Here is a 12,732-nt window from a genome sequence, read left to right as displayed (position 1 = left end):
GGTAACACAGTATCACCAGAGTTACACAACAGTGTTCCCAGATTGCAACAATGATGAAAAAGTTTACTAATCCCAACTTAACCAACAAAAATACAGGAAACCATACAAAAAATAAAACATCACCAGAAAGGTGGAAACAAACCACATGCAAAGCAGTTCAGGGGAAAGGAACTCCATGTCCCCTGGGGGCAGACCGAGTTGCCGGCATCCACGGTGAGCAGACAGGGATGGAGGCTGCAGAGCCGACCGCTCCCCTGGACGTGGTGTTTCCGGTAAGGGCTCTGGGTCTCTGTCCAGAGCGGGGGCTCTTTCTCCCTGCAGGGCTGGGTGAGTCATCGTGGGCGTCTGGGTGTTGCACGGGAGCCAGGGCAGGCTCTCCCTGCCGAGGCGGTGACTCTTCCTCTGCCTCGGGTTCTCTTGCCAAAGCCCGAGCAGGTAGAGGTGCACGTGGAGGTGGAGGTTCTCGCTGAGGGGGTGGGACATCAGTGCCTGGGGCTGGGGGTCCTGCAGGCACGGAGATCCGATCTGCCCGGTGTGCTGGCCAGTACCCAGCTGGCCTGGTGTCTCTGCGAGGGCAAGTCTCGCTTCTCCATCTGCCCTCGGTGGATCCCTGGGTCCTGCACCTGGAGCCACCACCTGTGTGGGGACAGGTCTGGGAAGTGGAGCCTGGTTCCAGTTGGAGGCCAGTGCTAGAGCTGGGGGAGAAGCAAAGTTTGCCCACAGGCCAGCCTTGGCATGTGCGTACCCCGGGACAGAAACCTTCCAAGAGGTTCCCAAAGAATACCCAGCGTCAGATGTCTTTTGGGACTGAAGTGTGCAAGATGGGGGGCGGGGGGTGTGAGGCCAGCGCTTGCTGCAGGCCCAGCAGCAGCTTTCGAGGACTCGTCCCTGTGTAGCTCAGCACCCCTCCCCACACACTCCCGTGCACCAGCCCCAGCGTCCTCACCTCTGTGCTCTGGCGTGCTGGGCTCCAGGTCCTCCTGGTGCCTCAGAGGCCGGGGTTCTCTGGACTCTGGGTCGGAGCCGGGTGTGCTGAGCTCCGTGGCAGCCTCAGACTGGGCCGCCGGCTGTATCCTGGGCGGTGTCTCGGCAGCAGGCCTTCCCCACCTCCGCGTCTCCCCCGGTGGGGCTGATGCCTCCGTGGGCACGCTGACCTGGAGCCTGCACTGGGCCTCACGGGCGGGCGGGTGGTGCTCCGACCCCTCCCTCTGGGAGCTGGATGGGGTGTCCCCGTCCTCGGCCTCATCACGTGGGAAGCTCTGCAACGACAGTGACCGTCAGCCAGCCATGCTGGGAGTTTTCCGAGCTGGGCCTGGCCAGTGGAGCCGCTGCTTCTGCCTGCTCGAACTTCTCTTCCCAGAAGGGTCAGAGACGTGTGTCTGCTCAGATCCCCACCCGGGAGGAAAGAGACCCATCTGAGGGTGTGAGGTCAGCCTGGCCGGTCGGCGCTGCCCACACTCTCCCCATCCCGCCCAGCCTGCTCTCCCCTGGGGTGTGGGCACAACTTGTCCACAGGCTTCTGACCCCACATCCGCCTGGGCTTCCTTGAGGGAGACACAGCCCGAGAAACCCGCATCCCCACACACAGGCAAAGGACCCGGTGTTTCCGGGTGGCATGGGAGAGGTGGCCTGGCCCGGCCTGGGGCTCCCCGTGTTACCTTTCTGTTTCTCCGGGCAAAGGGCCAGAGGCCTCTCGGGGGTGTCCTGAGCCAACGTCGACAGGGTGCCCACGCACACTGCCTGTGAGCTCTCCTGAGGCCCCGGCCTCTGGGCAGGGGCAAACAGCAGAACATCTTGGCAGCAAGTGATCTGGCTGGGGGCTCCTCTCCGCTCTGGAGGCCTGGATACCCGGATTGCGGGTTCTGTTGGGTTCTGTTGCCGGCAGGTGACATCATTTCCTGGGGTTCGTGCTGAGGTCCCTTCCTCAAAACTTCCCAAGGGAATCTCTGGGTTTCTGACTGCTCGACCACCCCCCTTAGGCCATGTGCAGGCACAATGACACCCACACGGCCCAGCCCACAGCCCTGGGGAGGCCTGGGTTCAGCCAGGGCCTGAGCTCCGAGGACCATGCTGCTCTCAGACCAGGCTCCTTCTTCTCATAAGTGGTGTGGCCCTGGACAAGCATATGCCCCTCAGGGTTGCCCCAGTCTCTCCATCTGCAGAGTGGGGGTCATTCTCCCATCTGCTTCCTAGGTCTGTCGGCCTACGAGCAGCTCCATGCCTTTCCACCTGGGGCCGATATCACGTGGAGCTCGTGCGCTGAGACTTCAGAAAGAAAGATTCCATCCAGGGCTGACACAGCACAGAATGGGGCAGAACGAGGCCTGGATGCGCCGTGGAACCCAGGAAAAGGCACTCCCCCTCCTGACTGTTTTGAGACCCCGCATCCAAGTTGGAGGACTGAAAGGAAGACTCGAAGGTCTCCCTCTCTTATAGAAAAGAGTAGCCAACTTTCTGGTCCTCTGTTTCCATTGAGATTCTGTTCAAGGGTCCCAGCTCGGCTTCTGCGGGTGGCTGAGCTTCTAATGGCTCCCTGCGTTCTTGTCTTTTCCTCTCCAAACCTTCCGTCCTTTTCCCCCTTCTGGGGTGGAAGGGCGCTGTCATTGCTTCTACCTTCGAGACAGATTGAGGAAAAGTCTGGACCATCGACTCCTTTCCTCTCTTTGGTTCCGTGTCTCTCTCTGGCTGTGTCCCTCTCTTTTCCTTTCTCAATTCCGTCTGTGTCTTCCTCTTTCTCTCTCGTGTGTGGATGGATGGATGGATGCTAGGGATGCACATGTATATGATTAGATGAGGGTTATGTTTTAGGGATAGGTTAGAGGGAGAGAAAGGCTTTAGGTCAGAGTTGGTCATGGGGGAAGGGTCAAGGGTGGTGGTGGTGTTTCTTGGAATCTGAGTGCTGTGCATTCTTCGTCTCTTTCCATATGAACCCCTTCTCAGATACACCACTTGCAAGGAGTCTCTCGTGTTCCGTTTCCTATCTTTTGCATTTGTGAATGCTTAGCTTCTCCGTTGTGAAGAGGTTCCATTGGATGGAAACCCAGTGGTGTACTTCGTTTACCTCTTTCCCTTACTTGAAGAGACCCATTTCGACCTCCGCCCAGCAAATGGCAAGGAGACTCTGATGTTAAGGAGCCTTTGACCTACGCTTCTTTCTAGGTATCTCATGACATCAGTCTTTAGGGTGAGGTTTTTCCCCGATTTTGAGGTGGTATGAGATCAAACCCAATAGCGTTCTTCAGATGTAGCTGTCTGGTTTTCCCATGGACATTGATTGAAGAGGCTTTCTTGTTCCCATTTGGATATTCTCCCCGTCTGTGTCAGAGATGAGTTGACCATGGATGCTGGGGTTTGTTTCTGGACCCTCAACTTTATTCCATCGATCTGGATCTGTGTGTGTTGTTGTATTCCCAATAGCATACTGTCCTGCTGCTGCTGCTGCGGCTAAGTCACTTCAGTCGTGTCTGACTCTGCATGACCCCGTGGCCTGCAGCCTACCAGGCTCCTCCGTCCAGGACATTTTCCAGGCAAGAGTACTGGAGTGGGTCGCCATTGCCTCCTCCGATACTCTCCTGAGGATCCTAGTTTGGTCGTCTAATTTCCTTTCACACAACCTTGGATGTCCGTATCGGGGCTTTTTCGTCGGATTGTATTGACAATGTAGGCTCTTTTCTGTTTCCGTACCCCTTTTGCAATTCTTTGTTCGGTGCGAAAATGCATTGGCATTTTGGGAGGAATAGCATGGAAGCTGTGGATTGCCATGTGGGGCTGTGACATGATTTTCCCAATAGGAATTCTTTCAAGCCCTGAGCACAGCTTCTCTTTCCAGTGATTGGTGTGGGCTTGATCTTCCTCCTTCCATCTCTCGCCGTTTTGTGAGAACAGGTCCATCCTTCCCTTCTGGGGTAGATGGACTCGTGGATATCACTTCAGTGAATGGCATTGTCAGTGGGGGTGATAATTCCCTTCTCATTGGAAGACTTTGCTGTGAGTATTAGAAATGCAAGTGACTTCTCTTCCCCTTCCTCCCTGTCCATGTCTCAGAGCCACCGGGAAACAGAGGCCTCATCCACGGTCTCACAGGCCTGAGGGGGTGCAACTAGACTGTTGTTTCTTCAGGCCCTCAGTGCTGGACATCATCCGGGATACTCTGTGTGTGTCTTCCTCCGTCTGGTGTCCCTTCAGACCTTTCCCTAGTTTTCACAGGCTTGTTGTGTTGGCGTTCTTTGTCTGTTTGGAGACACATCCTTGATAAGCTTTGTGTTTCCACTCATTCGTCTCGCGATGTATGACCTGTCTTTTGCTTTTGTAATGAGGTCTTTCCCACAGTAGATATCTTTGATTTTGCAAAGTCCACTGTATTCTCTGGGTTTTTTTTGTGGACTGCCTTTTAGTTTTGTGTGTGAAGACTCAAAGCACGTGTCCGGTTTCTGCTCATTGTTCTTCTAGATTTGTGACAAGTTTTCATGGAAAGTTTGTCTAGGGATAACTGGAAGTGAACTCGGTGTAAGGTGTCAAGTCTCCATCTCCATTCATGTCATCCCCTGCAGTTTCCAATTCCCTGTTCCTGAGTGGTTTTGGAGACCTTGTGGAAGGTTGGTTGCATTGGAGTTTGCATTTCCACCTTGATTCGATTCACACTGTTCTGCCCTCAGGGACACAGTCAAGGGGTGTGAGGAGCAGCCTGCATTTCCAGCAGTGACCACACGGTGGGGCGAGTGCTGCTCTCCCCTCTGGGAGCCCCAGGCCACAGGCATCCCAGTGAGGAGCCAGCTCTGTGCTCAGCTGAAAGGAGTTAGTCTCTCAGGAGCCTCGGAGCCCTTGCCTTTGGATCACCCAGGGTGGGCATTTACTGGGACAGAAAAAATTGCCCTGAATTCCATGGACGGAAGAGCCTGGCTGTGTAGAGTTGGTGAGTTGCCGTGAATCAGACACAACTGAGGACACAAAAATTCAATAGATTGAAACACATTTTGGGGGTGGGGGGGAGTGAAAGTGGGTGATGTGGGTTTTTTTGTCTTATATAATAGCCAAGGGAAATCTAGTTTAAACCTAAATTCACATAGATGGGAAAGGTATAGCTCTCCGTCACCCTATTTAAAAAAAAAAAAAAAACTACTAAACTTTTCTGAAAGTTTATTTAGTAGCTTCCTTGAGCAGTTTATTGTGGAGCATTTTTTTTTTCTGTGACATTGGCCTCATTAAAAATTATGGTTTGCCTTTAGTGGATAATTTTGTTCATTGGTTTCTGAGAGAACCTTGGTAATCTTTGAGTTTCCTGGGGAGTATGGTCACATGACCTGGCCCTGGCCAATCGGTGCGTTCCACCTCCCTGGCCACTGTGATTGGCTCCGGGCTGGGGCAGTGCCCAATCGGGGCCCAGGGCCGGGCCTCACGTTGGAAGCCAGGGGAAGACGAGCTCTCGTCCTGCTGGGGTAGGGGAAGGGGTGGGGCCGGGGGAGGTCAGGCTCCAGCAGTGGGAGGGGCTTGAGGTCCGCCTGCGGCAGTTGGTGACGTTCCTGCTCCCCTCAGGGCAGAGCCGCCGGCCTGAGAATGAGGGCGCTGCTGAGCCCAGGGGCTGGGATGGCCCGTTGCTGCTGTGGTCCCAGAGCTCCACCCGAGACCTGAGGGAAGCCGTCTGCCCGTGAGTCCTCTCCCGCTTGTCTGTCAGCTTGTTTGAAGCATGCTGGGTTTTCTGCCCAGCTGGCTAAGGGGAGTCCCTGGAAATGCAAGGGTGTGGGTTTTGGCAGACTTCAGGGAAGACATGCCAGATGAGCCTGGGAGACTCCAGCTTAAGCTGGATTCAGGAGATATCTCTTCGGGCCAGCTAGTAATTGTAGGATAAGCCTAATGAGTCTTCACAGGATGAAGAGAGTAACGTGCCAAGGTAGCAATTGATGTCCTCATTCGAGAGGATGAAGCTGGTGCTCAGAGAAGGGGGGAACTTGGCCACAGCAAGGAGGTGTGCACCCAGACAGAACCCCCCAGATCCGGCCATTGGAGCTCAGGGAGGCCACTGGTGTGGCTTGTCCCTGTGGCAGGGCCCGAGGCAGGCAGCCCACCCTGATTCCTGCGGGGGCCTGACTTGGGAAGTGCCATCTGGTAGCTTTGAGACTCACCAAACCAAATTGCACTGGAGATAGGAGGGACACCTTCCTTCATCCACCCCCCACCCCCGCTGGATTCCCACATACCCTGACCCCTTTCTCTCGATTTCGGAGCCATTTCCAGAGTCCTGCTCATATGACCTCATTTGAAGTGCACTGTGGACGGGCTGCCATCTGCAGCTGCTACCACAGCAGCCAAGGGCTTTAGCTCCCGACTACCTCCCTTCCTTTGGAACTTGGGGGCCCTCTACTCCCCACTTGCACACCACAGACCTTTGCTGAGGATTGTGGGGACCCTCACTCAGTTTGCAGCACGTTGTAGCCATCCCTGTCCTCCCTTGAAACTCAGCTTGTGAGCTCCTTTGGAGCAGCGTGGCCCACCTGGCTGCAACGGAAGAGACACAGCTGACAGTGAAACAACAGCTTAGATCTGAGAGCCGGAAAGCTCTGTCAAAAGGGACCTCCCTCTTCACACCGTAGAGGCTGTAGGAGCCGCCAGGCTTTCGGAACCAGTGCTGGGGCCAAAATGACTCCACAGCTGTTTTCCTTCCTGGGGAGGGTTCTGGCTCGAGTGGGAATGGCTCAAGTCTCCTAAGGTTCTGAAAGCCCACTGTGTGCAGATTCACGGTACACAGAGAGGAAAAGGTGGAGTCCTAGCCTGGAGGTGGTCACAGCTCACGGATGAGCCAGGCAGGCAGGCAGGCAGGGCATGAGAACACCTGAGCTGCCTTCATGAGTGAATGGTGTGGGGGCAGAGGAAGAGAAGCCAGTCTGCTCCCTCGTGTGGTGCCCAGGGCAGGTTGTCCCCAGAGGAAACCCTTACGACGGTGAGGACTATCACTGCTGTTTCCCAAGGGGTTCCGTCGGTGCGTGTCTTCCCCGGAGCGGTCAGGCCGTCTCTCAAGTACACTGGCCATGGGCATTGCCTCTCCTTGGAACTTCCCATGTGTTTCTCTTTTTTATGGAACAGTGATTTTCTAGAGTGGTTCTGGGCCACAAGGATGTTGGGTCATTTTCTAGCCTTCTGTCATGAAGAACGCTTTCCTGGGCATGGGGGTGGTTTGTTGTTCCAGCTCCCTTTCTTGGCTTCTTTTGGGAGCTGGTGCAACAAGAGGAGCTCAGCCTCTGCCTTCTGGCTGAGATGTCACCCTTCAAACAGCAATGCCTGCCTGGAGATAATGATGGCAGTTGCCAAAAGGGCTTCGTTTGGCACATGGTATCTTGAAAGGACGTACACCGTCCTTTCAGCTATCAAAGGCTAGTTCAAATGACATAAAAATGAGAACTCTCCAATGGAGTCTTACAGTAGGTGGAGAGTCCGAAAAACACTCCTTCAGTCATTTCGCTGAGAGTCATTGATTGGGGACACCAAGAATATAGGAAGGAATGCAGAAAGAAAAGATGAAATTGTGTTCAGGATCGGGGGGAGGGATGAACAGGGCGTGCTTGCCTTGAATCCAGGCTTTGTTGGGGGGTGGGGCATAAAGATGGAACGGGTCTGAAACTACAAAGTGGTGATGGTAACACAGTATCACCAGAGTTACACAACAGTGTTCCCAGATTGCAACAATGATGAAACAGTTTACTAATCCCAACTTAACCAACAAAAATCCAGGAAACCATACAAAAAATAAAACATCACCAGAAAGGTGGAAACAAACCACATGCAAAGCAGTTCAGGGGAAAGGAACTCCATGTCCCCTGGGGGCAGACCGAGTTGCCGGCATCCACGGTGAGCAGACAGGGATGGAGGCTGCAGAGCCGACCGCTCCCCTGGACGTGGTGTTTCCGGTAAGGGCTCTGGGTCTCTGTCCAGAGCGGGGGCTCTTTCTCCCTGCAGGGCTGGGTGAGTCATCGTGGGCGTCTGGGTGTTGCGCGGGAGCCAGGGCAGGCTCTCCCTGCCGAGGCGGTGACTCTTCCTCTGCCTCGGGTTCTCTTGCTAAAGCCCGAGCAGGTAGAGGTGCACGTGGAGGTGGAGGTTCTCGCTGAGGGGGTGGGACATCAGTGCCTGGGGCTGGGGGTCCTGCAGGCACGGAGATCCGATCTGCCCGGTGTGCTGGCCAGTACCCAGCTGGCCTGGTGTCTCTGCGAGGGCAAGTCTCGCTTCTCCATCTGCCCTCGGTGGATCCCTGGGTCCTGCACCTGGAGCCACCACCTGTGTGGGGACAGGTCTGGGAAGTGGAGCCTGGTTCCAGTTGGAGGCCAGTGCTAGAGCTGGGGGAGAAGCAAAGTTTGCCCACAGGCCAGCCTTGGCATGTGCGTACCCCGGGACAGAAACCTTCCAAGAGGTTCCCAAAGAATACCCAGCGTCAGATGTCTTTTGGGACTGAAGTGTGCAAGATGGGGGGCGGGGGGTGTGAGGCCAGCGCTTGCTGCAGGCCCAGCAGCAGCTTTCGAGGACTCGTCCCTGTGTAGCTCAGCACCCCTCCCCACACACTCCCGTGCACCAGCCCCAGCGTCCTCACCTCTGTGCTGTGGCGTGCTGGGCTCCAGGTCCTCCTGGTGCCTCAGAGGCCGGGGTTCTCTGGACTCTGGGTCGGAGCCGGGTGTGCTGAGCTCCGTGGAAGCCTCAGACTGGGCCGCCGGCTGTATCCTGGGCGGTGTCTCGGCAGCAGGCCTTCCCCACCTCCGCGTCTCCCCCGGTGGGGCTGATGCCTCCGTGGGCACGCTGACCTGGAGCCTGCACTGGGCCTCACGGGCGGGCGGGTGGTGCTCCGACCCCTCCCTCTGGGAGCTGGATGGGGTGTCCCCGTCCTCGGCCTCATCACGTGGGAAGCTCTGCAACGACAGTGACCGTCAGCCAGCCATGCTGGGAGTTTTCCGAGCTGGGCCTGGCCAGTGGAGCCGCTGCTTCTGCCTGCTCGAACTTCTCTTCCCAGAAGGGTCAGAGACGTGTGTCTGCTCAGATCCCCACCCGGGAGGAAAGAGACCCATCTGAGGGTGTGAGGTCAGCCTGGCCGGTCGGCGCTGCCCACACTCTCCCCATCCCGCCCAGCCTGCTCTCCCCTGGGGTGTGGGCACAACTTGTCCACAGGCTTCTGACCCCACATCCGCCTGGGCTTCCTTGAGGGAGACACAGCCCGAGAAACCCGCATCCCCACACACAGGCAAAGGACCCGGTGTTTCCGGGTGGCATGGGAGAGGTGGCCTGGCCCGGCCTGGGGCTCCCCGTGTTACCTTTCTGTTTCTCCGGGCAAAGGGCCAGAGGCCTCTCGGGGGTGTCCTGAGCCAACGTCGACAGGGTGCCCACGCACACTGCCTGTGAGCTCTCCTGAGGCCCCGGCCTCTGGGCAGGGGCAAACAGCAGAACATCTTGGCAGCAAGTGATCTGGCTGGGGGCTCCTCTCCGCTCTGGAGGCCTGGATACCCGGATTGCGGGTTCTGTTGGGTTCTGTTGCCGGCAGGTGACATCATTTCCTGGGGTTCGTGCTGAGGTCCCTTCCTCAAAACTTCCCAAGGGAATCTCTGGGTTTCTGACTGCTCGACCACCCCCCTTAGGCCATGTGCAGGCACAATGACACCCACACGGCCCAGCCCACAGCCCTGGGGAGGCCTGGGTTCAGCCAGGGCCTGAGCTCCGAGGACCATGCTGCTCTCAGACCAGGCTCCTTCTTCTCATAAGTGGTGTGGCCCTGGACAAGCATATGCCCCTCAGGGTTGCCCCAGTCTCTCCATCTGCAGAGTGGGGGTCATTCTCCCATCTGCTTCCTAGGTCTGTCGGCCTACGAGCAGCTCCATGCCTTTCCACCTGGGGCCGATATCACGTGGAGCTCGTGCGCTGAGACTTCCGAAAGAAAGATTCCATCCAGGGCTGACACAGCACAGAATGGGGCAGAACGAGGCCTGGATGCGCCGTGGAACCCAGGAAAAGGCACTCCCCCTCCTGACTGTTTTGAGACCCCGCATCCAAGTTGGAGGACCGAAAGGAAGACTCGAAGGTCTCCCTCTCTTATAGAAAAGAGTAGCCAACTTTCTGGTCCTCTGTTTCCATTGAGATTCTGTTCAAGGGTCCCAGCTCGGCTTCTGCGGGTGGCTGAGCTTCTAATGGCTCCCTGCGTTCTTGTCTTTTCCTCTCCAAACCTTCCGTCCTTTTCCCCCTTCTGGGGTGGAAGGGCGCTGTCATTGCTTCTACCTTCGAGACAGATTGAGGAAAAGTCTGGACCATCGACTCCTTTCCTCTCTTTGGTTCCGTGTCTCTCTCTGGCTGTGTCCCTCTCTTTTCCTTTCTCAATTCCGTCTGTGTCTTCCTCTTTCTCTCTCGTGTGTGGATGGATGGATGGATGCTAGGGATGCACATGTATATGATTAGATGAGGGTTATGTTTTAGGGATAGGTTAGAGGGAGAGAAAGGCTTTAGGTCAGAGTTGGTCATGGGGGAAGGGTCAAGGGTGGTGGTGGTGTTTCTTGGAATCTGAGTGCTGTGCATTCTTCGTCTCTTTCCATATGAACCCCTTCTCAGATACACCACTTGCAAGGAGTCTCTCGTGTTCCGTTTCCTATCTTTTGCATTTGTGAATGCTTAGCTTCTCCGTTGTGAAGAGGTTCCATTGGATGGAAACCCAGTGGTGTACTTCGTTTACCTCTTTCCCTTACTTGAAGAGACCCATTTCGACCTCCGCCCAGCAAATGGCAAGGAGACTCTGATGTTAAGGAGCCTTTGACCTACGCTTCTTTCTAGCTATCTCATGACATCAGTCTTTAGGGTGAGGTTTTTCCCCGATATTGAGGTGGTATGAGATCAAAACCAATAGCGTTCTTCAGATGTAGCTGTCTGGTTTTCCCACGGACATTGATTGAAGAGGCTTTCTTGTTCCCATTTGGATATTCTCCCCGTCTGTGTCAGAGATGAGTTGACCATGGATGCTGGGGTTTGTTTCTGGACCCTCAACTTTATTCCATCGATCTGGATCTGTGTGTGTTGTTGTATTCCCAATAGCATACTGTCCTGCTGCTGCTGCTGCGGCTAAGTCACTTCAGTCGTGTCTGACTCTGCATGACCCCGTGGCCTGCAGCCTACCAGGCTCCTCCGTCCAGGACATTTTCCAGGCAAGAGTACTGGAGTGGGTCGCCATTGCCTCCTCCGATACTCTCCTGAGGATCCTAGTTTGGTCGTCTAATTTCCTTTCACACAACCTTGGATGTCCGTATCGGGGCTTTTTCGTCGGATTGTATTGACAATGTAGGCTCTTTTCTGTTTCCGTACCCCTTTTGCAATTCTTTGTTCGGTGCGAAAATGCATTGGCATTTTGGGAGGAATAGCATGGAAGCTGTGGATTGCCATGTGGGGCTGTGACATGATTTTCCCAGTAGGAATTCTTTCAAGCCCTGAGCACAGCTTCTCTTTCCAGTGATTGGTGTGGGCTTGATCTTCCTCCTTCCATCTCTCGCCGTTTTGTGAGAACAGGTCCATCCTTCCCTTCTGGGGTAGATGGACTCGTGGGTATCACTTCAGTGAATGGCATTGTCAGTGGGGGTGATAATTCCCTTCTCATTGGAAGACTTTGCTGTGAGTATTAGAAATGCAAGTGACTTCTCTTCCCCTTCCTCCCTGTCCATGTCTCAGAGCCACCGGGAAACAGAGGCCTCATCCACGGTCACACAGGCCTGAGGGGGTGCAACTAGACTGTTGTTTCTTCAGGCCCTCAGTGCTGGACATCATCCGGGATACTCTGTGTGTGTCTTCCTCCGTCTGGTGTCCCTTCAGACCTTTCCCTAGTTTTCACAGGCTTGTTGTGTTGGCGTTCTTTGTCTGTTTGGAGACACATCCTTGATAAGCTTTGTGTTTCCACTCATTCGTCTCGCGATGTATGACCTGTCTTTTGCTTTTGTAATGAGGTCTTTCCCACAGTAGATATCTTTGATTTTGCAAAGTCCACTGTATTCTCTGGGTTTTTTTTGTGGACTGCCTTTTAGTTTTGTGTGTGAAGACTCAAAGCACGTGTCCGGTTTCTGCTCATTGTTCTTCTAGATTTGTGACAAGTTTTCATGGAAAGTTTGTCTAGGGATAACTGGAAGTGAACTCGGTGTAAGGTGTCAAGTCTCCATCTCCATTCATGTCATCCCCTGCAGTTTCCAATTCCCTGTTCCTGAGTGGTTTTGGAGATCTTGTGGGAAGGTTGGTTGCATTGGAGTTTGCCTTTCCACCTTGATTCGATTCACACTGTTCTGCCCTCAGGGACACTGTCAAGGGGGAGTGAGGAGCAGCCTGCACTTCCAGCAGTGACCACACGGTGGGGCGAGTGCTGCTCTCCCCTCTGGGAGCCCCAGGCCACAGGCATCCCAGTGAGGAGCCAGCTCTGTGCTCAGCTGAAAGGAGTTAGTCTCTCAGGAGCCTCGGAGCCCTTGCCTTTGGATCACCCAGGGTGGGCATTTACTGGGACAGAAAAAATTGCCCTGAATTCCATGGACGGAAGAGCCTGGCTGTGTAGAGTTGGTGAGTTGCCGTGAATCAGACACAACTGAGGACACAAAAATTCAATAGATTAAAACACATTTTGGGGGTGGGGGGGAGTGAAAGTGGGTGATGTGGGTTTTTTTGTCTTATATAATAGCCAAGGGAAATCTAGTTTAAACCTAAATTCACATAGATGGGAAAGGTATAGCTCTCCGTCACCCTATTTAAAAA

At 54.8% G+C, this 12,732-nt stretch overlaps 2 protein-coding genes across 2 annotated transcripts in view; one reads left to right on the top strand and one right to left on the bottom strand.

The window, feature by feature from the left end:
- Positions 1–12,732, top strand: part of LOC145527546 (uncharacterized) — a 131,263-nt gene that overhangs the window by 115,893 nt on the left and 2,638 nt on the right. Inside the window, exons 8-11 of the mRNA XM_081545646.1 lie at positions 4,656–4,912; positions 5,533–5,644; positions 9,820–10,045; positions 12,283–12,540. Coding sequence (XP_081401772.1) covers positions 4,656–4,912; positions 5,533–5,644; positions 9,820–9,889 — 439 coding nt within the window. The 3' untranslated portion in view covers positions 9,890–10,045; positions 12,283–12,540. The remainder of the gene's footprint in view (positions 1–4,655; positions 4,913–5,532; positions 5,645–9,819; positions 10,046–12,282; positions 12,541–12,732) is intronic.
- On the bottom strand, positions 7,669–10,818 carry LOC145527554 (uncharacterized). The gene is made up of 3 exons (XM_081545657.1): positions 9,285–10,818; positions 8,573–8,885; positions 7,669–8,321 (listed from the first exon to the last, which is right to left on the bottom strand). The coding sequence occupies exons 1-3, from the start codon at positions 9,693–9,695 to the stop codon at positions 8,047–8,049; spliced, it is 999 nt and encodes a 332-aa protein (XP_081401783.1). The 5' UTR covers positions 9,696–10,818; the 3' UTR covers positions 7,669–8,046.

Source organism: Giraffa tippelskirchi, chromosome 11 (genome assembly GCF_054371585.1).
Source record: "Giraffa tippelskirchi isolate mGirTip1 chromosome 11, T2T-mGirTip1v1.2.pri, whole genome shotgun sequence".
Lineage (NCBI taxonomy): Eukaryota > Metazoa > Chordata > Mammalia > Artiodactyla > Giraffidae > Giraffa > Giraffa tippelskirchi.
This window is presented reverse-complemented; position numbering and strand designations above follow the sequence as displayed.